Here is a 24997-nt window from a genome sequence, read left to right as displayed (position 1 = left end):
GGAGGAAAATAACACTATTGCAAAGCTCGAATTATAATTTTTCATCATATATCTGGCACTCCCAACAAAAATATCCAAGCATAGAAAAACACAAAAGACTCTGTGACTGAGAACCAAGGAAAACAACAGCCAACATAAACAGATTCATCAGTCATCTGCATAATGGAGTTTTAACTACGTTTAATATTTTCAGGAAAATAAAAGATGAGCTTGAAATTTCAGCAGAAAATTTTTAAACTGTATTTTTTTTCGAACCCTAAATAAAAATTCTGGAACTGAAAAACACAATTCAAAGGGATACACCCAAAGGGATACATGTATCCTTACTGTTTATAGCAGCATTATTTACAATAGCCAAGATATGAGCAGCCTAAGCGTCCACAGATGGATGAATGGACAAAGACGATGTGGTCTATATATACAATGGAATATTACTCAGCCATAAAAAAGAATGAAATCTTGCTATTTACAATGGCATGGATGAAGCCAGAGAATATAATGCTAAGCAAAATAAGTCAGAGAAAAACAAATACCATATTTCACTCATATGTGGAATTTAAGAAACAAAACAAATGAGCAAAGGGGAAAGAAAAAAGAGAGACAAATCAAGAAACAGACTCTTAATTATAGAGAACAAACTGATGGTTACCAGAGGAGAGGTGGGTGGGGGATGGGTGAAATAGTTGAAGAGGATTAAGGAGCTCACTTGTCATGATGAGCGCACAGTGATGTATGGAATTGTTGAATGAATATAATGTACACCTGAAACTAATACAACACCATATGTTAACAGGAATTAAAATAAAAACCTAAAAAAAAAAAAAAAAAAAAAAACAGACAACCCAACTGAAAAATGGATAAAGGACTTGGACAGACATTTCTCCAAAGATATACAAATGGCCAATAAACACATGAAATGATGATCATTTTTTTAAAGATTTTTATTTATTTATTTATTTGAGAGAGATAGAGACAGCCAGCGAGAGAGGGAACACAAGCAGGGGGAGAGAGAGAAGAAGAAGCAGGCTTCCAGCAGAGGAGCCTGATGTGGGGGCTCGATCCCAGATCGCTGGGATCACGCCCTGAGCCAAAGGCAGATGCTTAACGACTGAGCCACCCAGGTGCCCCAAAAAGACGATCATTAATCATCACAGAAATCCAAATCGAAACCACAATGAGATGCCTCACACTTAATAGTATGGCTATAATCAAAATAATGGAAAGTAACAAATGCTGGCAAAGATGTGGAAAAACTGGAACCCTCATACACTGCTGGCAAAAACATAAAATGGTGTTGCCACTGTGGAAAACATTTTGGTGGCTCCTAAAAAAGCTAAATGTAGAATTACCATATGATTCATCAATTCTACTTACAGGCATATAACCACAAGCATTAAAAAAGACTCAGACACTTGTATGCCAGTGTTGATTGCAGCATTACTCACAACAGCCAAAAGGTAGAAATAACCCAAATATCCATCAACAGATGGACAGACAAAAAGTGTGATATACGTACAATGGAATACTCAGCCATAAAAAGGAATGAAGTTCTCACACACAGATGAACCTCGAAGACGTTCAGTTAAATAAAATAAGCCATCCTGAAAGGACATATGCTATCTATATGGTTCTACTTATATGAGGTACCCAAGAGTAGTCACTATTTACCTTTACACTTAAAAATGGTTTAAGATGGAAAAAACCAGAAGGTTAAGATGGTAAATTTTATGTTATGTATATTACCACAATTAAATATTTTAAATTTTAAAAATAGGGGGGAGGAAGAGATGAATACGTGGGGCACAGGGAATTTTTAAGGCGGTGAACCTACTCTGTTTGATACACATCATCGTAAATTTTCCCAAACCTACAGAATATACAACACCAAGAGTGAACTTCAATGGACTTGGAGTGATAATGATTTATGGATATAGGTTTTTCAATTGCAACAAATGTACACTCTGTTGGGGAACCTGGTAATGGGGTAGGCTATGCATGTGTGGAGGCAGAAGGAAATCTCTCTACCTGCTCTTCAATTTTCCTGTGAACTTAAAACTACTCTAAAAAATAAAGCTCATTCAAAAAAAGTTAAAATGGTAAATTTTGTTATATTTTACAATTTAAAAATTTTAATAAAAAATGGTCAAATACCAAACTTTATGTTTTATATGCATGTAACTACAATTAAAAATTTTTTAAAAACAAAAACAATTTCGGCAAAGAAAAATTAATAGGGTGATCTTCAAGGATAAAGAAAACCATTCCAGATGAAAACCTGAGGATACAGAGGGGAAGAAATGGGTAAATATATGGATATATCTAAATTAATAAAAATGATATAAACTAATATCAGCTCTTGGAGTTTTATATGCACAAAGATTAAAACATCCACCATATGAGTTAGGAAGTGGGTAAGCAGAATTAGTATTCAAGTAGTCTAAGGTCTTTGCATGAGTCCAGGAAGAAGTAAAATTACTAATTAGACTTTTGTAGGTCAAAGATGCATGTTTTGATCTCCATGATAATTACTTAATAAAAAATGTATGATTAGGGACACCTGGGTGGCTCAGTTGGTTAAGCGTCTGCCTTCGGCTCAGGTCATGATCCTAGGGTCCTGGGATCGAGTCCTGCACTGGGTTCCCTGCTGGGCACAGAGCCTGCTTATCCCTCTCCTGCCACTCCTCCTGCTTGTGTGCTCTCTCTCTCTCTCTCTGACAAATAAATAAAATCTTTAAAAAAATTTGTATGATTAATAGAAAGGAAAAGTAAAGTTTAAAAAATATTCCAGTAATGGGGGGAGGAGGGGGAAAAAAGAGAAAAAAAAAGCACAGGCAAGACAAATAGAAAGCAAATACTAAAATGGAAGGTATAAACCCAAATTATCAACAAAAAGTGAAACAAGAAAGGACTAAATGTTCTGATTAAGAAAGTAAGCAGAAACTGTCACTGGGATTTTTATAGGGATCAAACAGAATCTATAGATTGCTTTGGGTGGTACTGACATTTTAATAATATTGACTCTTCCAATCCATGAACATGGGATGTCTTTCCATATTTGTGTTTCATTTCTTTAAGCAACATTTTATAGTTTTCACTGTATATGTCTTTCACCTCCCAGGTTAATTTCCAAGTATTTTATTCTTTTTGATATGGTACATGTATTCAATGGAGTATTATACGGCCTTTACAAGGAAGTTCCAACACATACTACAGCATGGATGAACCTTGAGGACATTATGCTCAGTGAGATACGCCAGTCATAAAAGATAAATTCCATAAAGGCTCAGGTCACGATCTCAGGGTTCTGATGTCAAGCCCTGTATCAGTCTACACATTCAGCAGAGTTTGCTTGAGATTCTTTTCCTCTCCTTCCCCCTCTGCTCCTCCTCTCCACTCACATGCACACCCTCTCTCTAAATTAAAAAATAAAATCTTAAAAAAAGAAAAAAAACCATAGTCAAATTCCCAAGAGACAGAAAGTAGAATGGTGGTTGCTAGGGACTGGCGAGAGAGGAACATGAGAAACTACACGTTAATGAGTACGAAATTTGAGTTTGGGAAGATTAAAAAAAAATGTTCTGGAGATGGATGGTGGTGATGGCTACCCAACAATATGAATGTACCCAATGCCACGGAACTACACACTTAAAAAATGTAAAAAATGTAAATTTTTATACTCTGTGCATTTTACCACAATAAAAATATAGAAGACTGAAATCACAGAGTAGCTTCTCTGTACACAGTGGAATTCAGTTGGAAGTCAATAAAGAAAGGTTTATTAGAAAATCCTCATGTGTAGAAATTAAGCCATATCATTCTAAATTACCTTGCATCAAAAAAGAAAGCACGGAGCGCATGGGTGGCACAGCTGGTTGAGGGTCCCATCTTGATTTCCACTCAGGTCATGATCTCAGGGTCCTGGGATCAAGCCCCACATCAGGCTCCTACACCAGCAGGGAGTCTGCTAGAGATTCTCTCTCCCTCTCCCTCTGCTTCTGCCCCTCCGCCTCCCCCGCCCACACACACACACACACACACACACACACACACACGTTTGTGTGCTCTGTCTCTCTCAAATAAATACGTAAATCTTTTTTTTTTTTTTTTTTTTTTTTTTTTTTTTTTTTTTTTTTTTAATTAATAATGATTTTTTATTATATTATGTTAGTCACCATACAGTACATCCCCGGTTTTCGATGTAAGGCTCGATGATTCATTATAAATACGTAAATCTTAAAAAAAAAAAAAAAAAAAAAAGCACAGGGGTGCCTGGGTGGCTCAGGTGGTTAAGCGTCTGTCTTTGGCTCGGGTCATGGTCTTGGGGTCCTGGGACAGAGCCCCAGGATGGGTTCCCAGCTCAGTGGGGAGTCAGCTTCTCCCTCTCCCTCTGCCTCTCCCCCTGCTTGTACTCTTTCTCTCTCTCAAATAGATCAAATCTTTAAAAAATAATAAAATTTTTCATTTTAATTTTTAAAAAAAGCACAAGGCAAATTAGAAAATATTTTGAACAGAATGATGATAAAAATACCACACGTCAAAATTTGGGAAATGTAGCCACAAGCTGCATTCTGAGAGAAACTTAAAGACTTAAATGTATAGGTTAGATGGAAGATCGAAAATAATCCCCTATCTCAAAATGTTAAGGGGAGAAAAACAGGCCAAATTAAACCTATAGAAAAGAGAAGGAAGTAAATAATAAAGAGGAAAAATGAATAGGCTGGAAAAATAAATAAGACCGTTTCTTGCCAGAAAGCATCTCAAAGATTTCTAACAGGGATACATGTGAAAACCAGCAGCCATTATACAAAGACTAACTCTTGGAATAAAAGTGAGCGCAGTGCTTTGGAAGCACAGACAAGAAGACCGTTGTATATTGTTGGGGGTGGTGTGTGGGAAAGACGTGCAGTAGTAACAGGAAGGGAACCTTGAAGGGAAAATAGCGGAGGCCAAAGTATAGTAGAGCTCAGGACCTGTTTAGGGAGCCTCAAAAAGTCCCGCACAGTTAGAGCTGGAGGTGTAGCCCAGGGTGGGGGCAGGAGCCCGCAGCAGAAGAAAAAGACTAGCAGGGGTGAAAAGAGGCTGAGCCCTAACTTAAAATTCTCGTATGACACGGGAAAGAGCTTGGACTTTATCTTGCTTCTCCTGAAGTTAACCAGCATGGAGATAGGATAAAATAAGAAACGGAAGCTCAGGGAAAAACAAGTCACTTGCTCAAGGGAAAACTTTCTTCCTCCAATCTCACAGCACTTCTGATATCATATGGGGGGGGGGTTCCACTCCAAGAAATTCTCCAATTCTTGGCAGACACAAACTGGGTGTCCCACAATTTACCTCAAAGCTGATACTAGCTGGCCAGATTAGTGCAGACGCCACAGGTTAAGGGCTCAGTCCCAAAAGACTGCCCCCACTTCAGATGCCAGTCACAAGTCCCAGGCTGTCACCTGTACTTCTCAGCCACGAGCTATAAATCAGGGGTTTCCACAGCTCATACTCAGGTTTGATCATTTGCTAGAACTGCTCACAGAAATCAAGAAAACCCTTATGTTTACCAGTTTACTAGGAAAGATATAACAAAGAACAGATGAACAGCTACAGAAGGGGTACCCAGAAGGGTCTTGAGCACAGGAGTCGGTCCCCACAGTTTGAGGTATACCACCCTGTCACTGTGTGGGTATGGTCACCAACCCAGAAGCCCTCCAAACCCCACAGTTTCGGGATTTTCATGGAGACTTCCTCATGTAGGCATGACTGACTATTCATCCCCAGCCCCTCTTCCCTCTCTAGAGAATGGAGGTGAGGCTAAAAGTTCCACACTCCTAATTAAGGTGTGGTCTTTCTGGTGACCAGCCCCCATCCAGAAGCTATCTAGGGGACCCCAGCCACCAGTCATTATGAGCATGGTAGACACTAATCGCTTTGGAGATTCCAAGGGCCTTCTTTAGAAGTTGTTGGTGTCAGGAACAGGGGTTGAAGACCAAATATTAGAACATGTGAAAATCAGTAATTAGAAATCTCACTAAAATGTAGTCAGGAGGTTTCACAGAGGGAGCTCTCACCCTACCATCACTGGTAGTCAACTGCAGACCCAACAGGAAGAGCTGAACTTGACTTTACATGGACTTGACCTTGCATCCAGGCACTACTCTATTATTCCGGCTAAAAGTAGAGACGCGCAGCCAATGAAAAGCCATCTCATGCCTACATGAGCCAATAGCTCAGCCAATGAAAAGCCACCATACTATGAACTCCCACTTTATGTCAGTGGACTTTTAGTTTATAACAGACTTCCCAACTTATCCCTCTTCTCCTTAAAAAGCATGCTTCTCCTTTATTCCTTCTGACCTTCCTATGGATTTTGCCACAGTTTATTTATCCTGGATTGCAATTCTCTTTTATTCCTAAACCCCCCCCCTTTTTTTTTAAATGGCCGTGTTTTTAAGTAACCGCTATATCCAACACGGAGCTTGAACTCATCACCCAGAGACCAAGAGTTCCACCAACTGAGCCAGGTACCCCTAAATAAGCCCATTTTTTTGCTGGTAAAATAACTGGCACTTTTTATTTTATTTTTTTTAAAGATGTTATTTTAGATAGAGAGTGCAAGCGGAGGTAGGGACAGAGGGAAAGGAAGAGAATCCTCAGGCAGACATACTGCTGGAGGCGGAGCTTAATCCCAGGAGCCTGAGGTCGTCACCTGAGCCCAGTCAGAGGCTCAACAGAATGAGCCACTCAGGCGCCCCTTGGCAGTTTTTTTTTTCTTTTTTTTTTTTTTTTTTTTTAAGATTTTTACTTATTTCACAGAAAGAGAGCAAGCACAAGGAAGGGGAATGGCAGGCAGAGGGAGAGGAAGACTCCTAGCTGAGCAGGGAGCCAGAAGAGGGGCTTGATCCCAGGATGCTGGGATCATAACCTGAGCCAAAGGCAGATGCTAAACCGACTGAGCCACCCAGGTGCCCATTTAAGATTTTATTTATTTGAGAGAGGAAGAGAACACAAGTGGGGTGGAGGGGCAGCGACAGCGGGAGAAGCAGACTCCCCGCTGAGCAAGAAGCCCAACATGGGACTGGATCCTAGGACCCCGGATTCACGAGGTAACCTGAAGGCAGACTCTTAACCAACTGAGCCATCGAGGCTCCCCAGCAGATTTTCAAGATTAACAAACAAAAGATGCTCCTAGCACCCCTAACACACAGGAAATTACATGGGTTTGGGGAGCTTTGTGTCAGGAACCTGAGGCAGAGACCAAGTATATTTTCCTTATTATGTCACATTTGCCAAAATAACATAGTAAAAAAGGAGCAAGCTCTGTATTAGCAGACACACACTTCTTTTGTGTCTTAATCCACTTTTTGTTAAACAAAGGCCTTTCTATAAGAAATAAATTCAAGTAATGTTATTCATCATAAAAGCTGTCAGAATGAATTGCGTTGGTGGACATTACTAAGGCCATTCACACTGCAAGGAACAAGTCGTTTCCCAAAGTAACACAGGTGGAAAGAGCAAGGCCAGCATGCAATTGTGATCCCCTGTAATTCTGATGAAGCACCCCTCGTATTTGGCAAGCTATCAGCCCAGCCACTGAAGATAGCATAGTAAGTACAGAAAGCAGTAGAGATGAGAAAGCAGACCGAAGTGGCAGCTGGCAAGACCACCTCATCAGTCAGGTCCCAACACTGGAAGATCCAGGCTTGTGCCTCCTACATGCCAGGGGGGATAAGACCCTGACTAGCCTCACTCTACCAAATTCAAATCTGCAACAGACTGAAGCAGGTTTATTAATTTACAATGATAAATAAAACTGTTACCCAATTATATAGGTTTATTAATTTACAATGATAAATAAAACTATTACCCAACTTACATATTCTGCCTAGATTCTTTCCCTGGACATCAAGACACATGAAAAACCAACTATAATCAGACACTTCACTAAAACCCCAAGAATTAAAAATGAATCCAATGAACTGGCAATCATATTCCCTCAAATAAGTTATGTCCACACAAAAGCCAGCACACAGATATTTATAGCAGCTTTTTTCATCATTGCCACAGCTCGGAAGCATGGGCAAACGGTGGTACCTCCAGACTATGGAGTACTATGTAACATTAAAAAGAAATGAGCTGGGACACCCAGGGTGGCTCAGTGGGTTAAGCATCTGCCTTCAGCTCAGGTCAGTCCCGGGATTGAGTCCTGCATCAGGCTCCCTGCTCTGCAGGGAGTCTGCTTGTCCCTGTCCCTCCCCCCGCCCACTCATTCTCTCTCTCTCTCATTCTCTGTCTCAAATAATATCTTTAAAGGAAGGAAGGAAGGGAGGGAGGGAGGGAGGGAGGGAGGGAGGGAGAGAGAAAGAGAAAGAAAGAAAGAAAGAAAGAAAGAAAGAAAGAAAGAAAGAAAGAAAGAAAGAAAGAAAGAAAGAAGCTATCAAGCCATGAAAAGACATGGAGGAAATTTAAATGCATATGACAAAGTGAAAAAAAGGCAAAACTATGGGGACAGTAAAAAAATATCAGTGGTTACAAGGCTGAGGGAAGAGGAAGAGAGGAATAGGCAGTGCACAGGGAAATTTTAGGCTAGTGAAACTATTCTGTGCAATATTATAATGGTGGATGAAGTCATTGTACATATGTCAAAACCCATAAAATATACACTTACCAAGAGTGAACTCTGATGTAAACGATGGACTTTGGGGGATTATGAGAAATACACAGAATCTTCCATCTCCATTAACAACGTTGCTAATCTGATTCATTCGGTGTTGATCTTTACAAAATTACTCTCAGAGAGGGTACAGTTTAGAGCCTCCAACTATGGACGACAGCTCATAGCTGAAACTAAGTCAAAGTTTCGATACTTCAGCAGCTGGAATCACACAACTACAAGATTCGTCTAAATTGCCTCGGGTGCTTTGAAATCATGACGTACGTTGTCCTAAGGCAATTGTGCTCTAGGAATAGGTCATTACCACCTGGAAATAGTCTTTGGCTTTTGTAATATGTAACTTGAGAATGTCTAAGAAAAATTTGCAGTAACTTAAATTAAAAAAAAAAATCAGGGAAAAGAAAACTAGATGCTGGAAGATCAAAAGTCATTAACAAAAAGGGGGCTGTGGTCGGGGTGGTGGGAGAAGCATTCAAAAAGCAGAGTCATTGAAAAAATAGCAATGTAGTACAAAACCTAGCTCTGAGTTTCCCTGCAGCAAGAAAAAGATGCAAAATTCCTGACTAGTAGTAGAAACTTCTCAGTTCATTAGAAGAAAACCTTTTTTCCCCGTCCCTAAGCTAACAGTAAATTGTCCCGGGAGTGCTTGTATAAGGGGCATCGAATAAGCGAATGGCCAACACCACCCACCTGGTAATAGCTTTACCACATTCTCACTGGTGTTGCCCAAGTGGCTATTCCCAAGGAATCAAAACTTAACCATTCTCAAAGTGTGAAATCAGAATCTTCTAGGGAGCATGTTAAAAATGAGTCCTAAGCCCTGACTCCGACCTAGTGAATTAGAATCTCTGGATATAGAATCTGAGAATTTATATTTTTAACAAGTACCCCAGGCAGACTGCATTAGACTTCCCTTCTTCAACAGATGTTATCTTGGCTAGGTTTCTAATTACAGTGAAATGACAGCAATTTCAAACTGACATAAGGTATCATATACTGCTAATCCAAATACAAGGTACATAGTTGAGAAGAAAAATGTTTAATATATTAAAGACCACACCTTCTGAACCTGAGGGCCATAAAGTATAGATTTTATGTTTATACATCAATTTCCTGACAGATGACAATGAGTACCATGCTCTAACAAAAATCAATATTCTATTATGATTTTCCTACAGGTGGAAATTAAGTGGAGGTCTGTAATCTACAATGGTAAAAACTTTGGATTGGCAGCAGACCTATCCACAGAGACTTGGCAGGCCAGAAAGGACTGGCATGATATATTCAGGGTACTAAACGAGAAAAATACAGAGCCAAGAATACGTTATCCAGCTAGGCTGTCACTGAAAATAGGAGAGTAAAAAGCTTCCAGGACAAACAGAAACTAAAAGAATCTGTGATCACCAAACCAGCCCTACAAGAAATATTGAAAGGGATCCTCTAAACAAAGAGAGACCCCAAATGTAACATAGACCAGAAAGGAACAAAGACAATATACAATAACAGTCACCTTACAGGCAATACAATGGCACTAAACTCCTATCTTTCAATAGTTACCCTGAATGTAAACGGGCTAAATGCCCCCATCAAAAGACACAGGGTAACACATTGGGTAAAAAAGCAAGACCCATAGATATGCTGTCTGCAAGAGACTCATTTTAGACCCAAAGACACCTCCAGATTGAAAGTAAGGGGTTAGAAAACCATTTATCATGCTAATGGACATCAAAAGAAAGCTGGGGTGGCAATCCTTATATCAGACAAATTAGATTTTACACCAAAGACTGTAATAAGAGATGAGGAAGGACACTATATCATACTTAAAGGGCCTATCCAACAAGAACATGTAACAATTGTCAATATTTATGCCCATAACATGGGAGCAGCCAAATATATAAGCCACTTAATAACAAAATTAAAGGAACACATCGACAATAATACAATAATAGTAGGGGACGTTAACACCCCCCTCACTGCAAAGGACAGATCATTTAAGCAGAAGATCAGCAAGAAAATAAGGGCTTTAAATGACACACTGGACACACTGGGCTTCACACATATATTCAGAGCATTTCACCCTAAAGCCACAGAAGACACATTCTTCTTGAGTGCACATGGGACATTCTCCAGAAGAGATCACATCCTGGGTCACGAATCAGGTCTCAACCGGTGCCAAAAGACTGGGATCATTCTCTGCATATTTTCAGACCACAGTGCTTTGAAACTCAAATTCAATCACAAGAGGAAATTTGGAAAGAATTCAAATACAGGGAGGCTAAAGAGCATCCTACTAAAGAATAAATGGGTCAACCAGGAAATTAAAGAATTTAAAAAATTCATGGAACAAATGAAAATGAAAACACAATGCTCAAAACCTTTGGGATGCAGCAAAGGCAGTTCTAAGAGGGAAGTATATAGCAACACAAGCCTTTCTCAAGAAACAAGAAAGATCTCAAATACACAACCTAACCTTACACCTAAACAAGACGGAGAAAGAACAGCAAATAAAGCCTAAACCCAGAAGGAGAAGAAAAATAATAAAGATCAGAGCAGAAATCAATGAAATAGAAATCAAAAGAACAGTAGAATAGATCAATGAAACTAGGAGCTGGTTCTTTGAAAGAATTAATAACATTGACAAACCCCTGGCCAGACTTACCAAAAGAAAAGAGACAGGGCCCAAATAAACAAAATCATGAATGAAAGAGGAGAGATCACAACCAACACTGAAGAAATACAAACAATTATAAGAACATACTATGAGCAACTATATGCCAACAAATTAGACAATCTGGAAGAAATGGATGCATTCCTAGAGACATCTAAACTACCAAAACTGAACGAGGAAGAAATAAAAAACCTGAACAGGCCCATAACCAGCATGAAAATTAAAGTAATAATCCAAAAATCTCCCAACAAACAAGAGCCCAGGGACAGATAGCTTCCCAGAGGAATCCTACCAAACATTTAAAGAAGAATGAATACCTATTCTTCTGAAACTGTTCCAAAAAGTAGAAATGGAAGGAAAATTTCCAAACGCTTTCTATGAGGCCAGCATTACCTTGATCCCCAAACCAGACAAAGGCCCCACCACGAAAAAGGAGAATTACAGACCAGTATCCCTGATGAACATGGATGCAAACATTCTCACCAAAATACTAGCCAATAGGATCCAAAAATACATTAAAAGGATTATTCACCACGACCAAGTGGGATTTATTCCTGAACTGCAAGGTGGGTTCAACACCCACAGATCAATCAATGTGACACACTACATTAATATGAGAAAGGACTAGAACCATATGATCCTCTCCATAGGTGCAGAAAAAGCATTTGACAAAGCACAGCATCCTTTCTTGCTGAAAACTCTTCACAGTGTAGGGATAGAGGGCACATCCCTCAATATCATAAAAGCCATCTATGAAAAACCCACAGAGAACATCATTCTCAATGGGGAAAAACAGAGGTTTTCCCTTAAGGTCAGGAACACAGCAGGGATGTCCCCTATCACCACTGCTGTTCAACACAGTACCAGAAGTCCTAGCCTCAGCAATCAGACAACAAAAAGAAATAAAAGGCATCTGAATTGACAAAGAAGAAGTCAAACTCTCACTCTCTGCGGATGACATGATACTCTACGTGGAAAACCCAAAAAGACTCCACCCCAAAATTGGTAGAACTCATACAGGAATTCAGTAAAGTGGCAGGATAGAAAATCAATGCACAGAAATCAGTTGCATTCCTAGACACCAACAATGAGAAAGAAAGAGAAATTAAGGCATTGATCCCATTCACAACTGCACCAAAAACCATAAGATTCCTAGGAATAAATCTAACCAAAGAGGCAAAGCATCTGTACTCAGAAAACAATAGAACACTCATGGAAGAAACTGAGGAAGACACAAAGAAATGGAAAAACATTCCACGTTCATGGATTGGAAGAACAAATATTGTGAGATCTATACTACCTAAAGCAATCTACCTATATTCAATGTCAATTGTCAAAATACCATCAACTTTATTTCCACAGAACTGGAACAAATCATCCTAAACTATGTATGGAACCAGAAAAGACCCCGAATAGCCAGAGGAATGTTTTGAAAAAGAAAACCAAAGCTGCTGGCATCACAATTCCGGACTTCAAGCTCTATTACAAAGCTGTAATCATCAAGACAGTATGGTACTGGCACAAAAACAGACACAGATCAATGGAACAGAATAGAGAATCCAGAAATGGACTCAACTCTGTGGTCAACTAATCTTCGACAAAACAGTAAAGAATATCTAATGGAAAAAAAAGACAGTCTCTTCAACAAATGGTGTTGGGAAAATTTGACAGCCACATGCAGAAGAATGAAACTGGACCATTTTCTTACACATACACAAAAAATAGACTCAAAATGGATGAAAGACCCCAATGTGAGACAGCAATCCATCAAAATCCTTGAGGAGAACACAGGCAGCAACCTCTTCGACCTTGGCTGCAGCAACTTCTTGCTAGACACGTCGCCAAAGGCAAGGGAAACAAAGGGAAAAATGAACTATTGGGACTTCATAAAGATAAAAAGCTTTTGCATAGCCAAAGAAATAGTCAACAAAACCAAAAGACAACTGACAGAATGGGAAAAGATATTTGCAAATGACATATCAGATAAAGGGCTAGTATCCAAAATGTATAATGAACTTATCAAACTCAATACCCAAAGAACAAATAATCCAATCAAGAATTGGGCTGAAGACATGAACAGACATTTCCCTGAAGACAATAAATGGCCAAGAGACCCATGAAAAAGTACTCAACGTCACTCGGCATCAGGGAAATACAAATCAAAACCACACGAGATACCACCTCATACCAGTCAGAATGGCTAAAATTAGCAAGTCAGGAAACCACAGATGTTGGCGAGGATGCAGAGAAAGGGAAACCCTCCTACACTGTTGGTGGGACTGCAAGCTGGTATAGCCACTCAGGAAAACAATATGGAGGTTCCTCAAAAAGTTGAAAATAGAGCTACCCTATAACCCAGCAATTGCACTACTGGGTATTTACCCCAAACATACAAATGTAGTGATCTGAAGGGGCACCTGCACCCCAATGTTTATAGCGGCAATGTGCACAATAGCCAAACTATGGAAAGAGTCCAGATATCCATTGACAGATGAACAGATAAAGAAGATGTGGTATACACACACACACACACACACACACACACACACACACACACAGGAATATTATTATGCAGCCACCAAAAACTGACACCTTGCCATTTGCAACGACATGGATGGAACTAGAGGGTATTATGCTATGTGAAATAAGTCAATCAGAGAAAGACAGTTATTGTGCGATCTCACTGATATGTAGAATTTGAGAAACAAGGCAGAGGATCATAGAGGAAGAAAGGAAGAAATGAAACAAGAAGAAACCAGAGAGGGAGACAAACCATAATAGACTCTTAATCTCAGGAAAGAAACTGAGGGTTGCTGGAGTGGAGGGGGGTGGGAGTGATGGGGTGGCTGTGTGATGGCCATTGGGGAGGGTATGTGTTGTGGGGATCGCTGTGTGTTGTGTAAGACTGATGAATCACAGACCTGTACCCCTGAAACAAATACTACATGTTATAATTAAAACAACAACAACAAATACCATACCCTATAAAGTGATGGTCATACATCACAGTAAAAAAAAAAAAAAGATGGAAATGAAGTGCCTGAGAGAAGAGTACTATTTTTCTGATTCACAACAAGTACAGCAAACATTTAAAAAGTTCTTGCTTCCTGTCCGGGATAGGTCTAAATGCTTTATATATATATTATATTATGTTATAATAATTATTATATATTGAATCATCAAAACAACCTTTCGAAGTAGAGGGCCATCCCCTTCAGCACAATTGTGGGCTACAGAAATACCGCTAACTTCCAAGAGCAAGAATTCTCTCTCAGGAAGCAACCCCCATCTGTCCAAAGCCTCAAAGAAGTATACACTTGAGTACCAAATTTTTTGCATCTACACATACGGAAGAGGTGACCGGGGGCCTAAAATACCTGAAGTTATAAATTACCAAATGCCTATTATTCCTATAATAAAATCTGTTACCAATTTTAGGCAGGGCTACATCCCAGTGATAAACAAGGTATAAAAAGCATCCTGAATTAAATGTATTACCTATTTAAATGACACTATTTACAATTTTTCATCTGAATACTATCACGTGTCTGTCGAAGACAACAACTTTGGTTTTAACATAATGTTTAAATGTTCTTCTAGACAACAAGTACTAAACTTTAGCCATTTCTTCCATCAGCCCCCAGAACATGAAAACATATCCTATCACCACCACATTTAAACACACATATGCCTTTCTATTTGCTCTGGTAGAAGGACCAAAGCATGATTCATTTGAAAATTTCTCAAAGAAGAGCACTGTTGTACATACTTCACGCAGAGATTTGCTGCCAAATAGTTTGTGTTGACTCTGATTCTCAATGTAGTATTAGTTCAATAAAAGCTGTGGGAAAAAAACATTAAAAACCTTGGACTAACAACAGCAACAAAACAACACTAATAAAGTACAATCAATAAATGTTATTTAGGGACACCTGGGTGGCTCAATTGGTTAAGCGTCTGCATTCGGCTCAGGTCATGATCCCAGGATCCTGGGATAGAAGCCCCACATAGGGCTCCCTGCTCAGCGGGGAGTCTGCTTCTCCCTATCCCTCTGCCTGCCACTCCCCCTGCTTATGCGTGCTCTGTCAAATAAATAAAATCTTTAAAAAATATTGTATTTTAGAGAGAGAGAGCGCACGTATGCGTAAAAGCAGGGGGAGGGGCAGAGACAGAGGGAGAAACAGACTCTCCGCTGAGCGGGGAGCCCAACTCAGGGATCAATCCCAGTACCCTGAGATCATGACCTAAGCAGAAGGCAGATGGTTAACTGACTGAACCACCCAGGCATCCCTGTGATCACCCATTTTAAAGAATGGACACGCTCCACCTTAGGACTAATCTACAAAAACTAGAAACCAAGAGGTTATTAGGACGAAGTTTTTCAATAATCTGGTTTATTTAGTGGCTTACATAAACTCTATTTACCATAAAAGAACTCTATTCACCAATAACACAATATGAATCGAAATCTGAGTTTTGTTTAAGATTTTATTTATTTATTTGTCAGAGAGAGAGCACAAGCAGGGGGAACTGCAGGCAGAGGGAGAAGCAGGCTCACCACTGAGCAAGGAGTCCCACGTGGGACTCAATTCCAGGACCGTGGGATCATGACCTGAGCCAAAGGCAGACGCTCAACCAACGGAGCCACCCAGGCGTCCCCAAAATTTGAGTTTAAAACATACATACTATTTTGTAAGAAAATGTATTTACTTTTTGGGGATGCATGAAGTATTCAGAGACGAAATGCCACTATGCACATCACTTTATTTAAAATGCGTAGGCAGGACGCCTGGGTGGCTCAGTTGGTTAAGCATCTGCCTTTGGCTTAGGTCATGATCGCTGGGTCCTGGGATTGAGCCCCACAGTGGGCTCCCTGCTCAGTGGGGAGTCTGTTTCTCCCTTTCCCTCTGCCACTCCCCCGTTTGTGCTCTCTCATGCTCTCTCTCTGTTAAATGTATAAATAAAATCTTTAAAAAAAATAAAATGCTTAGGCAAAAAATTTAACTGAAGCAAATAAGGCAAAGTGTTAGCAAGTGACATAACAAGTGTAACAGGTGTTCCTTATACTATTCTCTGCTGTATGTTTGAATCGTTTACAATAAGTACTAAAAAAAAAAAAAAGCACATATTCTCTTTCAACCTCTTCTACCTCAAAGAATTATGTAACAAATATAGCTGTGTCAACTAAAAATGGCCTAGAAACAACTGACCTGACAGCAATGAGCACGCCTAGAGGTCAGACTGGGGTGCTCCAAACACTATCTGCCACTTAAAAAAAAGGCACAACCTGGAGAAATAGCTGATTGTGATGTGGGGCAAAAGGTGTAAGATGAACCCTTCACATATGATAGCTTTCTATCATCTCAGTAAGGAAAGCACAAAACCATTGGGTCACATCAAAAGTACTCAGGAGGCAATCTGAAGGGGTTCCTTCTGGCCAAATATGGGACAGTCTGAGCATCAATAAGGATAACAGCAATGGATTAAATAGATCAAGTATGTTTAAACCCATGACTTTTTAAAGATTTTTTTTTAAATTCATTGGTTTCCTAAGTCAATTCTTTTTTATGAAGACAAATAAAAGGGAAAAAAAATCTAACATTTATCCTGCCTTTCAATAATCCAATTATTTGGAAGGCAGGGAAAGTTTCCACAATATAAGTTGTCCATCAGAAGAATGATAAAAGAGAATTAGAATTTCATCATTTGAAAACCCCAAATAATTGATATAAACAATGTTCATCAAGAGCTGCTAACATCACAAAAAGAGATACAACCAGACAATTATGTGCCTCCTGAGGCATTACCTACAGTATCTGTGCCAAAAAGGAGATACCAAACCTGAATCTGATAAGCCCTACATATAACTATCGATTTATAGGAAATGTAGAGACAGAAACAGATGTTAATGACATCATGTGGATGTAATCAGAAGAATCCAGAACATGGGAAATTTTAGAAGACAAACACAATTTTTTCAACACATTGCAAAGAAGAAAAAAAGGTATGTGGAAGATCAATCTAGGAAATCCAATATCCAACCAATAGGAGTGCCAGAAAAAGAAAGCAGGTAAAATGGAAGGGTAAAAATTATCAAAGATAATCTTAGAAGAAACATCTCATAACTGAAAAGGTACATGTGACCTCAATTAAATAGCCTTAGCCAAGAAAACACCTACAACCAATCAGTGAAAAAAAACACCCACAGCTGGACACTTCTGCTCTCCATCATAAGCTGGACACTTAGCCACTATATTTTATCATGCTCATGTATTATTTTAATAGACACTTAAAAGAAACACAGCACCAAGGCTTCAAGGATGGCCTAGAAGATTAATTAGCACTATTACTAAATGAAACTATAAGAAAACCTTGTGATATAAGTATATTAAAAACAACATCATCCAAGACCTAAAAAAAAAAATCTGCTTCTTTCATCATGGAAAATTATAATCTTCTAAAACACAAGAAAAAAAAAATGAATCTGACAGAATTCTTATGACGAGCCTCAGAGATGTGCATGGTAGAGTCAGACCCCTGGAGAGATCCAGGTTAGAAGGTGGAATCTGGGGGGCTGGAAATTGGTAAGAAGATGTGAGGAATGGAGAAAAATACTAAAAAAAAAAAAAAAAAAAATCAAAGGCAGACTTCTTTCTGACTTTGCTAAGTCAATTGTTCCCTGATGAATTCACATTGCCAATCTCTCTTTTCGATAGGTGCGAATGCATTTCAATCACTATTTAGGATCAATAAACTGAGTGTAGATACCTCTGTAAGAACTTAGAAGAAATATGTTTCAACTATTTTATTTTAAATTAACATTGTTACTATAGGATAAATGGAACCTAAAATACTGCAGGGACACTTAATTTAGTCACTCTATATAGGTAGACAATAATACCAGATTTCAGCTACCATAAAACATATTATAAAACAGTAACAAAGGGCAAAGAACCATGAAGACAATCACCGGAGAGGAAATAAAAATACAATGCATATATTGATTTATCTACAACATCTCCAAGTTTATGGATATGAGAATATCCAGTAATGAATATGTAATTTTTAAGCACACAGATGTATATTAATAAAAGGTCTACTGATAGTATTTCATTAAATCAGTTAATCATTTTAAATCACATATGAATTAATTTAGATAAAGTGCTTCCTCACTCCCACATTCATGAAACAATTTTAATCAGACTCTTCAAACACAGTAATAACGTTAGTGTCTGACTATCATCACTAGGGACACTTTTAGAATACCTCACACAATTACCTAGGATATATCAGTTTCCTATTGCTGCTATACAACTACATAAATTTATGTTTTCAAAGATTTTTTATTTATTTATTTGAGAGAGAGAGAGCAGAGCGATGGAGAGAGAACATGAGTGAAGGGGGGAGGGACTGAGGGAGAGGGAGAAGCAGGCTCCCCACTGAACAGGGAATGTGATGCAGGGCCTGACCCCAGGACCCTGGGATCATGACCTGAGCCGAAGGCAGACGCTTAACCAACTGAGCCACTCAGACGCCCCCACAAATCTATTACCTTATAGTTTTGGAGGTCAAAAGCCTGAGGACAGTCTCACTAGACTAAAATCAAGGCATTGCAGGGGCGCCTGGGTGACTCCGTCAGTTAAGCTGCCTTCGGCCCAGGTCATGATCCTGGGGTCCCGGGATCCAGCCCTGCATCAGGCTCCCTGCTCAGCGGGGAGTCTGCTTCTCCCTCTGCCCCTCACCCCACTCTCATGCTCTTTCTTTCTCTCTCAAATAGATAAAATCTTTAAAAAAAAATAAAATGAAGGTGCTGCCCAGCTGTGTTCCCTTCTGGAGACCACAGGAAAACTCATTGCCTTGCCTTCTCCAGCTTCTAGAGGTTACACACATTCTTTGGCTTCATGACTCCCTTCCATCTTCAAAGCGCAGTGGCCAGTCGAAACTTTCTCACATCGCTGCACTCCAGCACTGCCCTCTTCTGCTTCTACTTCTAAGGGTCCTTGGGATTACACTGAGCCCACCTGGATAATCGCCCTATCTTAAAGTCGGCTAATTAGCAATCTTAATTCCACCTGCAGCCTGAATTCTCCTTTGCCATGTGACCAAACATATTAATCCCAGGTCCTGGGGACACCTTTGTTGGAAGGGGAGGGGGATTATTCTGCCCATTACAGCATATCCTACTTACTTAAAACAAACACTTTTTAGAATCTGCACATGGGGGCACCTGGGTGGCTCAGTCGGTTAAGCATCCGACTCTTGGGTTCAGCTCGGGTCATGGTCTCAGGGTCATGGGATCAATCAAGCCACATGTCAGGCTCCAAGCTCAGAGCAGTCTGCTTGAGACTCTGACTTTCTCTCCCTCCCCCTCTGACCCTCCCCACCCCACACATGTGCACTCACTCACGTGCTCTCTCTCTAAAATAAATAAATCTTTAAAAAAATAAAAATTAAAAAATTAAAAAACCTGCATATGATGCTATCTCAGGATAAATTAAATTTCCAACCCAAGCCATTTGCAAAACATTAGAACTGCTCTATTTCTTCTCTCAGAAAAATTTTAAAATGTGTATCTACAACAATAGCTAACACTAAGTGCTTTAAACACCGTCATTTATTTAGTTACCACAACAGCCCTACAACACCCAGTGGAGCAGCTCCGGGGGTAACTATTAAATCTGTGTTCGATCTCTCTGCATCTTTGTATCCATTCCACCTGTGGACTTCTAAAAGAAATTCAAAAGTAGCACCAGTTGAGGTAAAGTAATAGAGAATACCCCCATACCATGAGATAATTAATAAATTACACAGTAGAGCCTTCTTTGCAGAATTATAATTTGAAGGGGAAAAATCTGCCTAATACAAACATGAGGGAAGTGTCAAAGTCACAGGCAATTTAATAAGTGAAAATAATATGTACCAATTCATAGACACTGAATTACCATGAAATAGCTTCCATCTGTATTACTGGATTTGTGACGCGCTACTCCGATCTGCCTTTATAAAGTGAGACTTATTCCTGCCAGCTGCTGGGAATACTAGCTTCTGGCAATTAGCCCTCAACTATGAGCCCACTTTCAAGAACCGTCTCCACTGGAGAAAGTGCCTGGCACACCACATTCCACATACTAAACCCAGTGATAGATCATCACAGGTATAAATGCCCAGCCCCTCATTTCAACTAGAAAAATCTCTGAAGGGCCACCCTATTTTCAGAGTTGCCCACAGGGTCAGGTGAAACTTATGTTCAGACTACATCACAGGGGCACCTGGCTGGCTCAGTCAGTGGAGCATGCAACTTTTTTTTTTTTTTAATTCAAGTTAGTTAACATATAGCATATTATTTGTTTCAGGTGTAGAATTTAGTGATTCAGCAGTTGCATATAATACCCATTACATCAAGTGCCCTCCTTAATGCCCATCACTCAGAGATTACCCCATTCCCCAACCCACCTCCCCTCCAGCAACCCTGTTTGTTTCCTATAGTTAAAGAGTCTCTTATGGTTTGTCTCCCTCTGTTTTATTTTTCCTTCCCTTCTCCTACATTCATCTGTTTTATTTTTTAAATTCCACATGAGTGAAATCATATTGTATTCATCTTTCTGACTTATTTCACTCAGCATAATACACTCTAGTTCCATCCACATCATTGCCAATGGCAAGATTTCATTCCTTTTGATGACTAATATTGCAGAGAGAGTGTGTGTGTGTGTGTGTGTGTTGTGCACGCGTGCATGTGTATGTCCTGTGTATATCTTCTTTATCCATTTCCGTGTTGATGGACATCTGGGCTCTTTTCATAGTTTGGCTATTGTGGACATTGCAGCTATAAACATTGGGCTGCACACGCCTCTTCAGACCACTATGTTTGTATCCTTTGGATAAACACCTAGTAGTGCAATTGCTGGGTTGTAAGGTACCTCTATTTTTAACTTTTTGAGGAACCTCCATATGAGCATGCAATTTTTTTTTTAAGATTTTATTTATCTGTTTGTCAGAGAGAGAGTACAAGCAGGGGGAGCAGCAGGCAGAGGGAGAAGCAGGCTCCCCACTGAGCAAGAAACCCAATGGAGGACTCAATCCCATGATCCCGGAGCCTGGGATCATGACCTGAGCCGAAGGCAGATGCTTAACTGACTGACAGTTATATACATGTATATGTATGCCACCAAGGCATCCCATGAACATTCAACTCTTGATCTCACGGTTGTTTGAGTTCAAGCCCCGCATTGGGTGTAGAGATTACTTAAAAGTAAAATCTTAAAAAACAACAACAAAAAAAACCCAACCTTCTGCAGAGCAAAGGAAACTAAAAGGCGACCTACAGAATGGGAGAAGGTATTTGCAAATGACATATCTGATAAAGGGTTAGTATCCAAAATATATAAAGAATTTCTATAACTCAACATACAAAAAACTCCAATAATCCAATTAAAAAATGGGCAGGGGCACCTGGGTGGCACAGCAGTTAAGCGTCTGCCTTCAGCTCAGGGCGTGATCCCGGCGTTATGGGATCCAGCCCCACATCAGGCTCCTCCGCTATGAGCCTGCTTCTTCCTCTCCCACTCCCCTTGCTTGTGTTCCCTCTCTCGCTGTCTGTCTCTATCTCTGTCGATAAATAAAATCTTTAAAAAAAAAAAAATGGGCAGAAGACATGAATAGACATATCTCCAAAGAAGACATACCAATAGCCAACAGACACATGAAAAGACATCACTTGGCATCAGGGAAATGCAAAACAAAACCACAATGAGATATCACCTCACATCAGTCAGAATGGCTAAAATAAAAAACAAAAGAAACAAGTATTGGCGAGGATACGGAGAAAAGGGAACCCCTGTGTACTGTTGGTGGGAATGCAAACTGGTACAGTCACTGTGGAAAACAGTATGGAGAGGTTCCTCAAAATATTAAAAATAAAATTACCATATGATCCAGTAATTTCACTACTGGGTATTTATCCAAAGAATATGAAACCACTGATTCGAAAAGATACATGCATCCCTATATCGACTGCAGCATTATTTACAATAGCAAATTATGGAAGCAGCCCAGGTGTCCATTGATTGATGAATGGATAAAGAAAAGGTAGTGTATGTATACAATGCAATATTACTCAGTGATAAAAAAGAATGAAATCTTGCCATTTGCAACAACATGGATGGGGCCAGAAAATATAACGCTAAGCAAAATAAGTCAGAGAAAGAAAAATACCACATGATTTCACTCATATGTGGAATTTAAAAACAAAACAAACAAGTAAAGGGGAAAAAAGAGACAGACAAAGCAAGAAACACACTCTTAACTACAGAGAACAATCCGATGGTCACCAGAGGGGAGGTGGGTGGGGGAGGGATGAAATAGGTGAAGGAGATTAAGAATACACTTATCTTGACAAGCACTGAATAATGAATAGAACTGTTGGATCACTGTACTGTACACCTGAAACCAATATAACAATGTATGTTAACTACACTGAAATTAAAATAAAAAATAAAATAATAAATTAATTAAAAAATAAAAGAATGATATTGTTTAAAAGAAAAAAAAACTCTTAACTATGTATGGTGATAGATGTTAACTAGACCTATCTTGGTGATCATCTGGCAATACATACAAACAGTAAATCATTATTTTGTACACCGGAAACTAGTATAATGTTATACGTCAATTATATCTCAATAAAAAAACAAAAAATGTAAACAAAATGATGCTATAGAAACATAAATATGTACCAAATAATACATGAAAAAATATATCACAAAATTGCGTATCAATTTAAACTACTTTAAGTACATATACACATGGATTAATGACAAAAGAAATTTCCAAAAACTCTTAGTTTTTGAGGTTAGGATATAAGAATTCAAGATTAGTTGTTGCTTAAAGTTTACTCAGAAGATATTTTAAGGTTGAATTAATATAAAATGGTAACACTAAATAATTAGATAAGTCTAAATTTAATAAAACCATAGCTACCACAGGATATTGTTACCCAAACCAAACAACTGCATATAGGAAGCAGCTATGAATTGGTTGTTAGTTTCTTCAAAATTGTTGTTACAAAGCACTACAGAGAAGCCTGCAAAGAAAGAACTCCAAAATAAATAAATAAATATACACACACACCACAATTATAAATTACCTGCCACAGGAGGGACAATACCAGAAAAACGCACTGTTGCATGTTCTCCATTAACTTCAACTCGTCGACCAATGACATCTGATGTCAAAGTGTCATTCATTATAATGTAGCCAGAATCCAAAATATGAGGATGTCTAGGAAGAAAATCCCAAAATTGACAAGAATTAATAAAGATTAATAAAGTCCTTTAAAAAATGTGTTTTTTCACTTCACTGAGATATTCTTGAGGTCAACACTCCTGACCAATTTAGTCTTCATATTTTGGTGAAAAAAAGAACCTACAAGTGTACGTGTTTTCTCATAATTTGGTTTTACTTTACTTTCTAACTCGATAATGTTTTTTTAAATGTTGCTTAACTCCAGTTAGCTCACATCATATAACTTATCTACTCTGTCATTTACTGAAGAGGCTAGAAGGAGAGGAGAATAGAAGACAGGGAGATAAAAGTGATAGAGAACAGGGAAAGAAAACAGGCAATATGGGCACTGTTGTCTCTTCAGGAAGGGAGAAAAACCCAAATGCATAGACCTAGGAAGCAACACATATAATGAACAATAAATAAAAAATTAAACTCTAGGGGCACCTGGCTGGCTCAGTTGGTGGAGCATACAGCTCTTGATCTCTTGATGTGGGGGGTCGTGAGTTCAAGCCCCACATTGGGCATAGAGCTTGCAAAAAAAATTAAACTCTAATAAAAACGTAGAACTCTAAAATTAAAGAGAAAGAGGTCTACAATGGAGACTGAGTGAAAAGTATCCCCAATCTAGGGATGTTAACTAGATCTAACTCCTACTTCATAGAAAAGCGGAAGACTGAGGAACATGTTAAATGACACTCCCAGGGCGTAGACTGCCAAAATCCAGACAGTGGGGTACTCTACTGTCACACAAGTACGTTTCTTCAACAAATAAAATGCAAGGAGAAAAAAAAAGACATGGAGCTCTAGAGAACAAACGGATTAAAAGAAACTTAAGAAGTATGTCAACCAATTACAATATATGGACTTTCTGTAGATCCTAATTTTTAAAAACTGTAAATAATTTTAAAGTAAAAGAAATTATGAGGATATTTAAAATTTGAACACTGACAAGATTTGATATTAAAGAATAACTGTTTAAGATTCAATGAAATCCTTATCAAAATACCAATTGTATTTTTCACAGAACTAGAACAAACAATAATAAAATTTGTATAGAACCACAAAAGACCCCAAAATACCCAAACAAATCTTGAGAAAGACAAGCCTGGAGGTATCACAATCCCAGATTTCAAGTTATATTACAAAGCTGTAGTAATCAAAACAGTATGGTACTGGCACAACAACAGACACATACATCAATGGCACAGAATAAAGAGCCCAGAAATTAACCCATATATGGTCAATTAATCTATAACACAAGAGGCAAGAGAATACAATGGGGAAAAGACAGTCTCTTCAACAAATGGTGTTAGGAAAACTGGACAGTTACATGCAAAAGAATGAAACTGGACCACTTTCTTATACCATACACAAAAATAAACTCA

The 24997-nt window shown here is 38.9% G+C and overlaps 1 protein-coding gene across 3 annotated transcripts in view; it reads right to left on the bottom strand.

Annotated features, from left to right (window-relative positions):
* Positions 1–24997, bottom strand: part of TBCE (tubulin folding cofactor E) — a 75809-nt gene that overhangs the window by 37263 nt on the left and 13549 nt on the right. For all 3 annotated transcript variants that reach the window (XM_045783721.2, XM_087863136.1, XM_045783722.2), the window contains one exon: positions 23473–23606. In XM_045783721.2, the coding sequence (XP_045639677.2) occupies positions 23473–23606 (134 nt within the window). The remainder of the gene's footprint in view (positions 1–23472; positions 23607–24997) is intronic.

Source organism: Ursus americanus, chromosome 6, assembly GCF_024610735.1.
Source record: "Ursus americanus isolate L20-20 chromosome 6, mUrsAme1.1.p, whole genome shotgun sequence".
Lineage (NCBI taxonomy): Eukaryota > Metazoa > Chordata > Mammalia > Carnivora > Ursidae > Ursus > Ursus americanus.
This window is presented reverse-complemented; position numbering and strand designations above follow the sequence as displayed.